The following is a 12,398-nucleotide window of genomic DNA, read 5'->3' on the forward strand; positions in this document are numbered from 1 at the left end:
TTGCTAAGAAAATTGTGAATGTTAAATTTAACGTTCGTTTTAAGCTGTTTATTAAAAATAAGGATTTGATCACCTGAAAAGAGGAGCAACCTTCGGCTTCTCTGGTGGCTTTGGTCTGGAAAATTGTGAGAAAAGTGATGCAACTTTCTTGGGTTGTGCTTTCTTTTCAACATTAATCACTGTATCCACATCCTGTTCTTCAACTGTTTCTTTTTCTTGTGTTTGCACCGTTCCTTGTTGTAGCATTCTTTGTACAATTGATCGCTCTCGTTCAAGTTCAATACTATTTTGTAAACCTATTTTCTCTTTCTGTGCATCTTCTTCAACAGTCTTGGATTCTTTGCCAAGGTACTTAATCATTGGCCCGCGTTCTGTCATTCTCATTTGAATTAATCCATGATCACGCAAATGGCAACAAAAACCACGAAGAGATTCCCAATATGTAGAATTCATGTGGGTGTGCTTTTTATCTTTGATGACATGAATATAGACTGTGTTTGCTGGAACTTCCTTGTTTGGAAATAATCTTCTGAGAACGTCCAGAAATGTGCTTTTGAAAGCATTTGAATTACTTCTAAGGATACTAGAGCTATTAGCACGGAAGTGGGCCATCATAATTCTGTGTTTATCGCTTTGTACATGTTGTTTAAAACTTCTTTCATCATTGCATTGATGTTGACAAATTTCGCAATACCACTTTAATTTTTGAAGCTGTCCGTACTTCATTTTCTTTGATATAAGTTTAGGTTCGGTTTTCGTTTTTCCCATCTTTTGGAAAAATCCTCTACAACAATATGTTACAGGACGACCGTTTAAATGCAATGATTTTTTAAAAACATTTATCCGAAATCCAGATCAAAACAGTAAATTTTACATTTATATACTAAAACAACCAACTACTTTTCGCAAGTTGTTGTCAGTTGATGAACTAATTTATATTAATTTGTCAATCGACAATTAATCCGAATAAAATTTAAATCCCAAATGAACTTGGTGTTTCCCGAAAGAAACTGAATCTAGTTGGTAAATTTTTTTATGTTTTTACTATCAATCCTTTAGAGACGAAAAGATTTATTTTGGTGAACGTTAACGTGTGAGTGAAATAATTAACGTTCTCAATGCTTGGTATTTTTATTTTATGGCCAATTTTCCTCCTGTTAAAAGGACAAGATCCATATGCAATTTTAGGTGTCCCAAAAACAGCAACACCTGAACAGATAAAAACTGCGTTTCGAGAAAAAACTCGAAAATATCATCCTGATAGAAATAAAGAAATTGATGCTGAAAAAAAATGGATGCAAATTAATGATGCATATGAAATTTTAAAAAATCCCAAAATGCTCGAGAAGTATGATAAGTTCGGTATTATTGATGAAACTTTTCAGGAACAATCCAAAGGTACCAATAGTGCAGACAAAATCCGAGACATTCTCTCCAGGGAATCAAAATCACGTGCTTCTCCACAAAATCAAATTATTGATCTTACTGATATCAATTTTGAACAAAAAACTAATGATGGTAGGCCATGGATTATAAGTATTTCCAATTCTGATCACAGTCTCAACAACTTCAATACAATTTTCCAAGAACTTATTCAAAAAACTGGTAATCTATTTGGTTTTGGACGCATCAAGGAAAACCAGCTATCCATAAAAACACTTCAATTTCTTAAAGTTCATCCTCCTCAAATCGTTATTCTTGACAGATCCTCATCCAATCTCATTTCGAGATTCACAGGACAACTAACAACCAACTCCCTTGTGAGTTTTGCAACAAAATCATCTTCTAAATACATAACCATTGTCAAAAATGACGAAGATATTGTAAAATGGAGAAAATCAAATTTAGATCATCTTCATGTTATTTTATTTTCTGATCTTGAAGAACCACCTGAATCTTTTCTTCTTGTTTCCTCCTATTGTAAGTCGAATTCTGTTTTTGCTTTTGCTTCAATTAATGAACAAAACATTATAAATTATCCACGTGCTCTTGGTTCATTATCAATTGATGAGCTTCCTACATACATCATTTATCGAATGGGTAATCCTCAGGATGATACATTTGGTGGACCTGTTATTCCGCTTGTGATACCGTTCGAACTTGATTCGGGTTCATTAAGTGCCATCATCCGAAAATTTCGGTTTACGGTTTTTTCAGAGCTAAATACGGTTAATTTTCACAAGCTCTGTTCCGACTATTGTATCGTCTATGTCGATGGGAATGAAATAGCTGATGACATAAAGAAAGGCATAAATGACATGAATATACCAACTGGAAAAATAAATGCATCTAAAGAGGAAGTGTTTGTTCAGAAGTTAGGTTTAGAAACAGGAGATTTTGTTGTTTTGAAACCAAACTCAAATGAATTCATGATTTGGAAAGACGTAACAACATGGATGGAGTTTCGAAAAAGGTATGAGTTTCTTCTGCATGGAATTACAAGTTTTAAAAAAGTTGAATCATTACCAAATTTAACTGGAAAAAGTCATTCGACGAAAATTTCATTCATTGACATAAATATAATAATCGAAAAAATCGAAATGACTGCGAAAGTTTTGTTGGGGGCTTCGCTGAGCTTATTAAAGCAAATGCCTGACTATGTAGTGATGATAATTGTTTTGCTTTTGTTGATAACTATAGGTGAAATAATTGTTTTGTTGTGCAAGTGTTGCTTTGGAAACAAGAGGAAAGCCAAAAAAGATTAATTGTTTAGATTTAATAAACTCTATTGCTTATTTAGTTATATGAGCTTCATGGGGAATAATATGAATTAAGGAAATACACAAAAAATTCCATTTTTTTAACATATCACACATATAAAATATACTGTTAGCAATTTCATGTTTACATTTTCTATTGAACCATTCCAATATTAGTGTGCTTGTTAAAGACAATGAAGATAAAACATTTTATACATTTAGGAATCTCACATTTCCAAAAATTTGTTAATGTTTTCGTTAAAGAATTTTAATTAAAAAAATTTTTTTAATAAAGTTTTTTTGTTGAAAATTTGCAAACAATTTAATAACATCCCGTATTGTTGGGAACGCAGAGGATGATAAAGTTATTATACCCATTCCAGAGACATGCAGCTCAGGCTCTTTTCCTGCTGTGATAGGATGAGAAATGTAATATAGATAGACATCCAATAAAATAATTGTATAGATATTCACATCAGATATAGAATAAACTTACTAAACTTAGTCCACTTTCATGAAACAGATGTTTTTATATTATGTTTTCCCTCATTTCTCCAAAATCTCTTCGTGATGTTGAAAAGAAATTGTTTCAAGGTATTAAAGAATATTAGAGAAAATTATGTTTTGCCACATGATAAAATTTAAAAGTTCTATACTTTACTTAAAGCATCATAAAAAAGATCATTTTTAGCTTGATATAAAAAACTTTTCATATATGAAATAACTTTCATTTCTCTATCCTCACTTTTATAAATGAAACAATTCATTTTTTTAACTTTATTATATCTTTTTTATAATATAAATTGTGTAGGAGATAAATTCCACAAAAATGATAATGATGTCATTCCTTCACCATCCAGTTTAAAAAAAATGCAAAAAATTTTAAGAAAAATTAGTTTGGAATCTAGATCAAATTTTTATGGACAACCAAGTTTAAGTAATATAAAAGAAAATGATCAAAGAAATTATTGGTTTAATACTAAATCTTTTGGAATGTTAAAAGATAACAAAGAGTCTCAAGAGGAAGCTAGTTCATCATCTTCTATTCGTTTGTTTCAAAATTCATTTTTACATCCTCAGTTGTATATTGGCAATTATGATAATGCTAAAGAACATTTTAATGATATTGCATTGGAATTTTTTAAAAAGAATCAAATGCCTGATAAAGAAAAAGCTCAGGACTCAGAAAATCCACTGCAAACAAGTATAACTACTTTCCCAGAAGAAATAAAAGCTACTCAAAAAATATTTAGCTTAATTAAAAGTTATATTAAGAAGGGAAAAACAACAGACATTGATCAAATTGTAAATTTACTGAAACAATATAAATTATATGATGAAGCATACTTCCAATTAATTCTTGAAGTACAAAATAATCAAGATGGAACTCAAATTAAGGCATGGGAAATCTTACTTGTTTTAACATCAATATTCCCTTCTACAAAAGAAAGTGAACCAATTATCAAGTCATTTTTTTTGGAAAATGAAAAAGCTGAAGATGATGAAACATCAAATTTAGCACAAATTTGTTATATTCGCTTTTCTGTTAGGTGTCATTTTGGTACAAATGTTATGAAACCAGAAAGTGCAATAATAATCATTTACAAATATAGAAATAATATTTGTGATTTTTATTCAACTGCTTATGAACATCTTTGGTTCCAACGTGAAACATTTCCTGATTTAAATATTCCAATTGTTGTTAAAGATATGACTCAAAAAATATTATTTAAAGTGTTTATTAGACAACAAGCCGATGTACTTGGTGTTCTTGATGAAAATGATGTTTTTGTCGAAGATTATCCAATAGATTTTATAAAGAGTTATGAAAATGGAGAAGCTAATTTCAGATCAATTTCTATCAAACAGTTATGTTATATCTTTACAAAATGGATGAAAAAACAAATTCCAATAATTCCTAATGAATTAATTCCAAAAGTTATTGATGAAAGTAGTCCAGAAGAATATTTAATAATCTTGAAAAAAGAATTGGATCCAGTAAACTTGAATCTTTTGGGTCATTTAGCTGAATTCTTCAAAAAATTAGATAATTTTAAAATTATAACAGAAGTATTTCTACATGAATTTATGTGGATGATCCTCCCTGATGCTATGAATTATTATCCTTCCAACTGTGTTGAAGATGAAGATCGTTTAAAATTTAAGGAAAACAGGAATAAAATGATTTTCTTGTTGAGAGATATGATAAGATTATGGGACACAAGCCAATACTGGAGGGTTTACCAGAATTCGGATTCCGAATGAAGCATTAAGTAAACATTTAATGCATTTTTATTGTGTTTGAAAATAGGAAAGAAAAGTAGTTATTGAAAATTATGCTTGTGAATTCCTTTTTAGTTGAAAGACAAGAAGTTTGTGCATTTAAAGAACAACCTGGCGAGCACAAAAAACAACTCATCGATTCCCCTTAATTATAAATTAATTTCCTTGTTAATTTTTAGCTCGTATGAACTCAAAATTACAAATTAAATTTGATTTTTTGCATGAGAAATTGAGCCTACAATATGTTATTTTCAGAATTATTTTTTGAAAATTATTAGGAACCACCTAAATATATTTCTATCTTCATATAGGTAAGAATAAAATTTTATATAAAAATTAAATATTTTCTGTAATTAAAAAAGAAAAATACATTTCTGAAAAATTATTAAAATCAAATAAAAATTGTTATAAGAATTTTAGAACTATAAGTAACGATTTGGAATTGTATATTAAATTTATGCTAATCCAACTGCTTTCTTGTATTTTACTTCTTCATCATGTGTAATACCATCAGCAGCCCACCAACCGCTATCTCCACGAACTTTGAATGATCGCTTCTTCTTTTCAAACATTGCTGATAAATCGCATGTATTTTCGAAATTAGTGAATATCTTATCTGGGTCAATAGACTGTTGTTTTTGGAGTTCAACAAGAAGGTTAGCAGCACGTGCCCAATCTGGAATTTCTTGACCACGGATTGTTTCAGCATCTTCAACATAATATTCATCACAATCACTTTCATCTTCACTATCATCTATTGGGTCAGAGATCCTATATTGACGAGTATCTTCAGTTTCAACAATTGGTGATGGTTCTTCATTTTGTTGATAAGCTTGTTTTGCAAGATTAGTGTATTGTTGGCACACTTCACTGAAACGTGGTTGATTGGATTCAATAGGTGCTTGGATTGATGCAATCAAGTCATCAATTTGAGCTTCATATGAAGAATTAATATCTTGAGAAGATCCTGGTGCTGGATCATTAAGAAGAGATTGCATCCAATTGAGATGTTGCTCTATATCATTTTCAATGCTTGAGCTGGAACACATTTACAAATGATATGTACGTTAATTATTTAATCATTAAACGTACAGGTTCAATTTGTGAGGTTTACTTACTGTACATAATTTGACTTAATTATGATCGTTGTGTAAAAGGGGGTTAAAAACGTTTAAATCATCATTACCAAAAAAAATCAAAATGATTCTCCATTGTTTAGAAGACTCTGAATTGTTTCTTGTCAGCACCAACTGCACATGGCTTAACAGAAATAACATTGAAGTGAACTGTCTTTGAAAGTGGACGGCATTCACCAATTTGAACGATATCACCTTCTTTAACGATGAAGCATGGGCTGCAGTGAGCTGGAATCTTTGTATGGCGCTTTTCAAAACGCTTATACTTACGGATGTATTGAAGGTAATCACGACGAACGATGACTGTTCTCTTCATCTTTGTAGAAACAACAACACCACGCATTACACGACCACGGATTGAAACGTCGCTAGTGAATGGGCACTTATGATCGATATAAGTTCCTTCGATAGCAGCTTTTGGTGTTTGAATTCCGAGACCGATGTTCTTTGTATAGCGTGGCTTCTTATCAGCGCCGCGGTACTTCTTTGATGCAAGGCAAATTTGTTTTTGCTTTTGGAATGCGCGCTCTGTTTGGATATCAGACATCGCTTGAAAGGACGGACCAAACCGTTGCGCCCCGACATGTGATGTGAAAGCGCATCAAAATTAACGTTCTCACATCAACAAAGAAAAGTAATTTTTGATGTATTAACTCAATTGTGGTTTACTAATGTTGTAATTACTTAGAACATATTACCAAGTGCTTGGCCTTGACCTCTTGTTACCACATTTGCGCTTCCGTAATCTCTACGTGGTCCACTATCACGAAGATTTAAATCAACAAGACCATCAAAATCATATGCGTTATTTTGTTGCTTTGGTTGTTGTTGTTGTCGCATATTTTGTTGCTGTTGTGGACGTTGTTGTGGAATGTTATTTAATGAAAGAAGATCATCTTGTTGATTATTGAAGTTTTGTTGATTATAATTTTGTTGCGGTTGGTTAAACATTGCAAACTGTTGTTGGGGCTGCATTTGTTGTTGCTGTGGTTGGGAGGAGAACATATCAAATGAATTCTGTTGCGACCTTTGTTGAGGTTGAGAAGAAAACATATCAAATGAATTCTGCTGAGATCTTTGTTGCTGCTGTTGGGACTGCGGTGCAAACATATCAAATGAATTCTGTTGTGACCTTTGTTGCGGCTGTTGCTGTGGTTGGGAGAACATATCAAATGAATTCTGTTGCGATCTTTGTTGGGGTTGTTGAGGTTGGGCGAACATATCAAATGAATTTTGCTGCGATCTTTGTTGCGGCTGAGAAGCGAACATATCGAATGAATTCTGTTGTGACCTTTGCTGTGGCTGTTGAGGCTGAGCAAATGGATCAAAAGTATTTTGTTGTTGCCTTTGTTGTGGTTGTTGGGCGAATATGTCGAAATTATTTTGTTGATGTTGAACTCTTTGTTGCTGCGGCTGCTGTTGCTGAGCAAATGGGTCAAAGGTATTTTGCTGCTGCCTTTGTGGCTGTTGCTGTTGTTGTTGTGCAAATGGATCGAATGTATTCTGTTGTTGATTGGCAAACATTTCTGATGACTTTTGCCTTTGCACTGCCACTGGTGTTGGAATATCATCATCATCATATTCGTATTCATATTCACTATCGTCATCTTTAGATGTTGTTGTAGTTGAATTTGTATTTGTTTGAGGTTTATTTGCTTGTGTGTCTTGACCACCATAATGTCTTCCTTCATATAATGTATTAGAATATGAAGTACTTGCACCAAGTTGATCAATATTTGAACATGATTCTAATGAACCTCTAATTCTTGCTGCCTTTTCGCGTTCTGACTTAAACAATTCGTCATCATTAAGAAGGGCGATGATATTTTCGGCCTTTTTTCTGATGACTGCTTCAAGAGCAGCATCTTCACCAGTTTCATGACGATGTATATGAAGAAGGGTTTGAAGATATCCTGTTCTCATTTTAGTATCAGATCTAAATCTTTCGCTTCCGTTGATAATTAAATATTCCAATAAAATCATAGCCTTTTGAACCCTACGAATTTCATCATCACTAATCCTTTTCCACATGGCCTTGGAAATAGCCTCATAGTCACTTATTCCATTCGAAAGTTGTGCAATCCTGAAAAGCATTGTATTAGAAGCACCCCATTTATCGGATGAGGTAGCTTCTAAAACGAGCTTCTCTGCTTCACTCTTTTGAGTGATTGCATAGCCTGCTTTCCTTGTCTTCTTTTTGGTCCAATTCCAAGCTTTCATTGACTGGTGTAATCAGTCGTTTATAATTGAATAAGTCCGACCAATTAAAGAATTGATTCAAATTTGAATGACTATCGTCTATCTAAAAATATTAAACGGGTTTTTCTTGAAGTAATATTGATTTATATATAATTATTTTCTAATATTATAAAAAAGTAAATGTATTAAATATTTTTTGCATCTAATATGATGAAATAAATATCATAAAAAAGAATTTATCTGTTTTTATTTCATATCTCCATATTTAAATGAATTTGAATGATACACAATTCAAAAAGTAGTCACTTCACATCACAAAAAATAAATTTCAAAAATACATTTTTTACATTTATTAACAATATTATTACATTGGCGAATTTAACATATAAATCAATTTTTGAAATCTGTCCGTTATAAATTGCTCCTGAACCATCTTAAAAATTATTTGATAATTTGGATCATCATAATAAACCTTCAAAATCACTTTTAGCCTTTGCTTAGTCCTTAGCGTAATCATATCTGAACCGATGTTCGATGCTATTTGGTTAATTGCCACCATAAAATTATCTTCATTTTTGATCAATACTTCATTCTGATTCTCGAGCAGCGTTGCCATGAAAGAGAATATGTATTCTATTGTTGGGTTTTCTTCCCATATCGGCATAAAGTTGAACCATTTTTCTAATGCTTCATTTAAAATCGGCAAATTATTGACATACATATAATTTTGGATAAAGACAGTATAAGCAGCTAATCCTATGTCAGCTATAGATGTTAATTCTGGCGCATCTGATATTCGTTGATCACTTAATAATTGAATGTAAAACCGATAAAAGTCTGTCAAAAACTCATCCCGAAGTGGCACTTTTTCTTTACAAATATCTATCAATTGAATTAACGCTTCTTCAGAAAAAGGGGAAACTTTTTGAATGGCTGTATCGGCTAATAACTTGATAACGTTTTCAGAAATTAAAACGTTTTCTGGATTAACACCAACCGCCAAAACGTATGTTGTCATTAAATGGAAGCCGATAATTCTTGACGCAGGGTTTTCAATGAAATTTTGAATTAACGGGTAAACGGTTGTTAAGAAAATTTGAAATATTGTGTTTGGATACAACAGAACCATCGACCGAATTAAGTCACAAATCTTTTGGGCGGTTTGGTCACAAAAAGAAATTCTTTTGTCAATGTCAATATCGTCTTCGGTTATTTCTTTTGAATATTTTTCGTACTGTTCAATATTCAATAGTTTATTTTTTAACGTCTTGTCTAACGTTGGCATAAACATATTAAAAACTTCGATGAATATTTCGTTATTAATCCAGTGAAAGTTATAAGCGTACTTCAACAAATTCATACAATAATTGCATAAAATTCGAATGAATTGAACATCATCGATATATGTAATTAAATTAGTGAAAGATTTAAATCCGAATATCAACAATTCATTGAATATGTCATACTCATCATTAAATATTTTCAACATTATCCCAAAGATATCCCACGAGCATCGAATTAATTTCACCGAAATATATTTAGACTCGATCCATTTCTTAGATATTTCCAATGCTTTCCCTAAATACGGACGAAATTCTTTCTTTAAGCACTTAGCTATTTCACATATTATTTCCATCTGATGTTGTATTTCAATTATATTCGAATTCGCAGTGAACACTTTTGTTGATTGGTCTTCTTTAGATAGCAACCTGTAATACGATGATATCAAATAATCAGACGGATCATCAAATCCACCTAAAATAGTTATCGGCAATTCTGATTCTGCTATTTTTAAGGCGTTTGGTAATAATAATTCAATGAATTCTTTCGAGTTGTTTCCGCCTAGCAAAAAAAACAATGATATAATACATTGGTGACATTTTCGTTCGAATTTCATATCGAAATATGTTTCTTTAATTGAAATTATGTAACGAAAAAACTCTTGTGCAAATGGAATACATTCTGTAGGAAATGTTTTTGTGATCAAATAATATGATATTGATGAAGTAATAAATGTATAAATTATTGATACTTTTAAAAATGGATGTTCGGATATCGGATAATATTTACACACTATATCTTTAATGTCGTAAAACAATTCTGTGGATGATAAATCTAAAACATGTGCAAATCCTGCAATACATTCGAACAAATATATCTGTAGTTCAGGCGTTGTTTTGGATAACAATTCTTTAATACACGGATAGTATTCAGAATACTTATGAAATAAGTCAGATGAATTAATGGAAAAAAAGTCACTTAATGCTTTAGCTGAATATTTTTGGACTTCTGGGTGTGATTCTGATGTGAAGTTTAACAATATAGGCAATACTAAATCGCCTGCATACCGTTGATACATACCATTAGCGATTGATCTACATAAATGCGAAATGTTACGATAGATAACCGCTCGAATTCTGGGGTTTGTGACCGACGGTTGTAAAAACGATACGAGTTTTTGTGTGAATTGAATGATCAAACTGTTGCTCAGCACTGCTTGAATCGCAGCCTTGTTTGCAGGGTCTAATGAAGTTATGTTGGGCACTATTGCTTGAATAGAAGCTGAATCTAGTAGTGTGAATGCATATAATACAGCGTATGCTTGTTGCCATGTATAATTGTTCGGATCTTGTCGGAAAATTAGATCTTGATATTGATTTAAAAAGATAAAATATTGATCACAACCAGTCTTAAGACAGATGCTGTGGAATATTACAGCGGCACATGCAGGAGGTGAAACGTCATTAACATCAAACTCGAAGGGAGATGTGTCATCAATCTCAGAAATAACCGTAATAAGGCATTGAAAAACTTGCTGGTAAAATGGGGTGTTCATGCACATGTGTGGATCACCTTGTGCTAAGGAACCTAAAATAAAAATGGCGAGATTGCGGAATGAGCATTCTCGGTTAAGTGCTATGCTACAAAGAAATTGAGTGAAATCTGTGATTATATCTTGAAACATATTCGCATGCTTCTCCGAAAAAGTATCAATGGCTGAAAGAAGTGAATGAAGTTGATCTTGTGGAAATTTAGAGAGAAGTTGTGGAAATATTTGTAAAAAAAAATTGGTATCACCGGTAAGACCAGCAACAATAAAGAAAAGTTGTGCACGTGGTACAATAGAAGAGTTATAGAGAAGAGTTTTCAGAATTAATGACATTAAAAACTCAGCTGAAAATCCATAGAAACATTGACCATCAAGAAGAATTTCTCTGACAGCAAGAAGAACAAATGTCTCAAATTCTTTCCTTTTCCCGAGTTCTACAATATATTGTTGAACAATTGTCGATTCATTATATTTGTATGTATAAACAGCTAAAGCAGAAAGAGTGCATACAACTAAAGTTTTAACCGTATCTGGCATAGATTCGTTGAGGATAACATTTGGTACTATTTGTGAAAAGATTTCCCAAAATTTTGGTACTGCATTTATCTCAAGTAAATGTCTATCCTTAACACTTTGAAAGAGAAATGTGGCTCCTATTTCTTTAGCACGACGTGCGTCAGGAGGTGTATTTACAATTAGCTGTAAAGATAAAGAAATAAATTCTAAAGGTTGTGTATTCATAAAATTGATTATTTGCGTTTCACATTCTTCCCGTTTAGGTCCTGGTATCAGTGCATTATTTGATAATTCATAAAATGCTTGAAGCTCCATATTTCTCTATTTCTATTAATTTATTTGTATATTCACTTTTTGAATGAATATAAATTGTATGTATAACGATCAAATTTCAATTAAAACAAATTGAGCTAAACGGGCAGAATACACTTTTTTTCTGATCAATAATAGCTTTGAATGCAAAATGATCGTCAATTTAACTTTTTGAATCAACGATAAATGCGGTTTGAGAATGTTAAATTTGCCCAACACAATAAATCATTACTCGCATTATTTATTGAAAACATAAAATATTGATCGATTAGTCATATGAACAATAGTCGACTATTGTTATGATGACAATCATATTAAATAGAAAATTATAAAAATAATATAAAAAAAATTTTTGTTTGCTTTGCAAAAAGTTTTTCACTTGGATAATGGGAGGTAATCAAAGTGACACTTACACCAAAACTA

General features: G+C 31.8%; 5 protein-coding genes across 5 annotated transcripts; 1 reads left to right on the forward strand and 4 right to left on the reverse strand.

The window, feature by feature from the left end:
• Nucleotides 1–69: 69 nt before the first annotated feature.
• GO595_004598 (DNA/RNA-binding protein KIN17) lies at nucleotides 70–612 on the reverse strand (the record flags this gene model as incomplete). Its single annotated transcript, XM_067917748.1, has 1 exon — nucleotides 70–612. One exon carries the CDS (start codon nucleotides 610–612, stop codon nucleotides 70–72), a length of 543 nt encoding a protein of 180 aa, XP_067775180.1.
• A 725-nt stretch (nucleotides 613–1,337) lies between these two features.
• On the forward strand, nucleotides 1,338–2,705 carry GO595_004599 (uncharacterized protein; the record flags this gene model as incomplete). Its single annotated transcript, XM_067917749.1, has 1 exon — nucleotides 1,338–2,705. One exon carries the CDS (start codon nucleotides 1,338–1,340, stop codon nucleotides 2,703–2,705), a length of 1,368 nt encoding a protein of 455 aa, XP_067775181.1.
• A 2,732-nt stretch (nucleotides 2,706–5,437) lies between these two features.
• GO595_004600 (uncharacterized protein) lies at nucleotides 5,438–6,031 on the reverse strand (the record flags this gene model as incomplete). The annotated part of the gene is made up of 1 exon (XM_067917750.1): nucleotides 5,438–6,031. One exon carries the CDS (start codon nucleotides 6,029–6,031, stop codon nucleotides 5,438–5,440), a length of 594 nt encoding a protein of 197 aa, XP_067775182.1.
• A 166-nt stretch (nucleotides 6,032–6,197) lies between these two features.
• GO595_004601 (Archaeal ribosomal protein S17P) lies at nucleotides 6,198–6,665 on the reverse strand (the record flags this gene model as incomplete). Its single annotated transcript, XM_067917751.1, has 1 exon — nucleotides 6,198–6,665. One exon carries the CDS (start codon nucleotides 6,663–6,665, stop codon nucleotides 6,198–6,200), a length of 468 nt encoding a protein of 155 aa, XP_067775183.1.
• A 137-nt stretch (nucleotides 6,666–6,802) lies between these two features.
• Nucleotides 6,803–11,888, reverse strand: GO595_004602 (ENTH domain containing protein; the record flags this gene model as incomplete). Its single annotated transcript, XM_067917752.1, has 2 exons — nucleotides 6,803–8,341; nucleotides 10,350–11,888. The coding sequence occupies 2 exons, from the start codon at nucleotides 11,886–11,888 to the stop codon at nucleotides 6,803–6,805; spliced, it is 3,078 nt and encodes a 1,025-aa protein (XP_067775184.1).
• Nucleotides 11,889–12,398: the final 510 nt, after the last annotated feature.

The sequence above is a fragment of the Histomonas meleagridis genome (assembly GCF_020186115.1).
Source record: "Histomonas meleagridis strain 2922-C6/04-10x chromosome Unknown contig_27, whole genome shotgun sequence".
Taxonomy (NCBI): Eukaryota; Parabasalia; order Tritrichomonadida; family Dientamoebidae; genus Histomonas; species Histomonas meleagridis.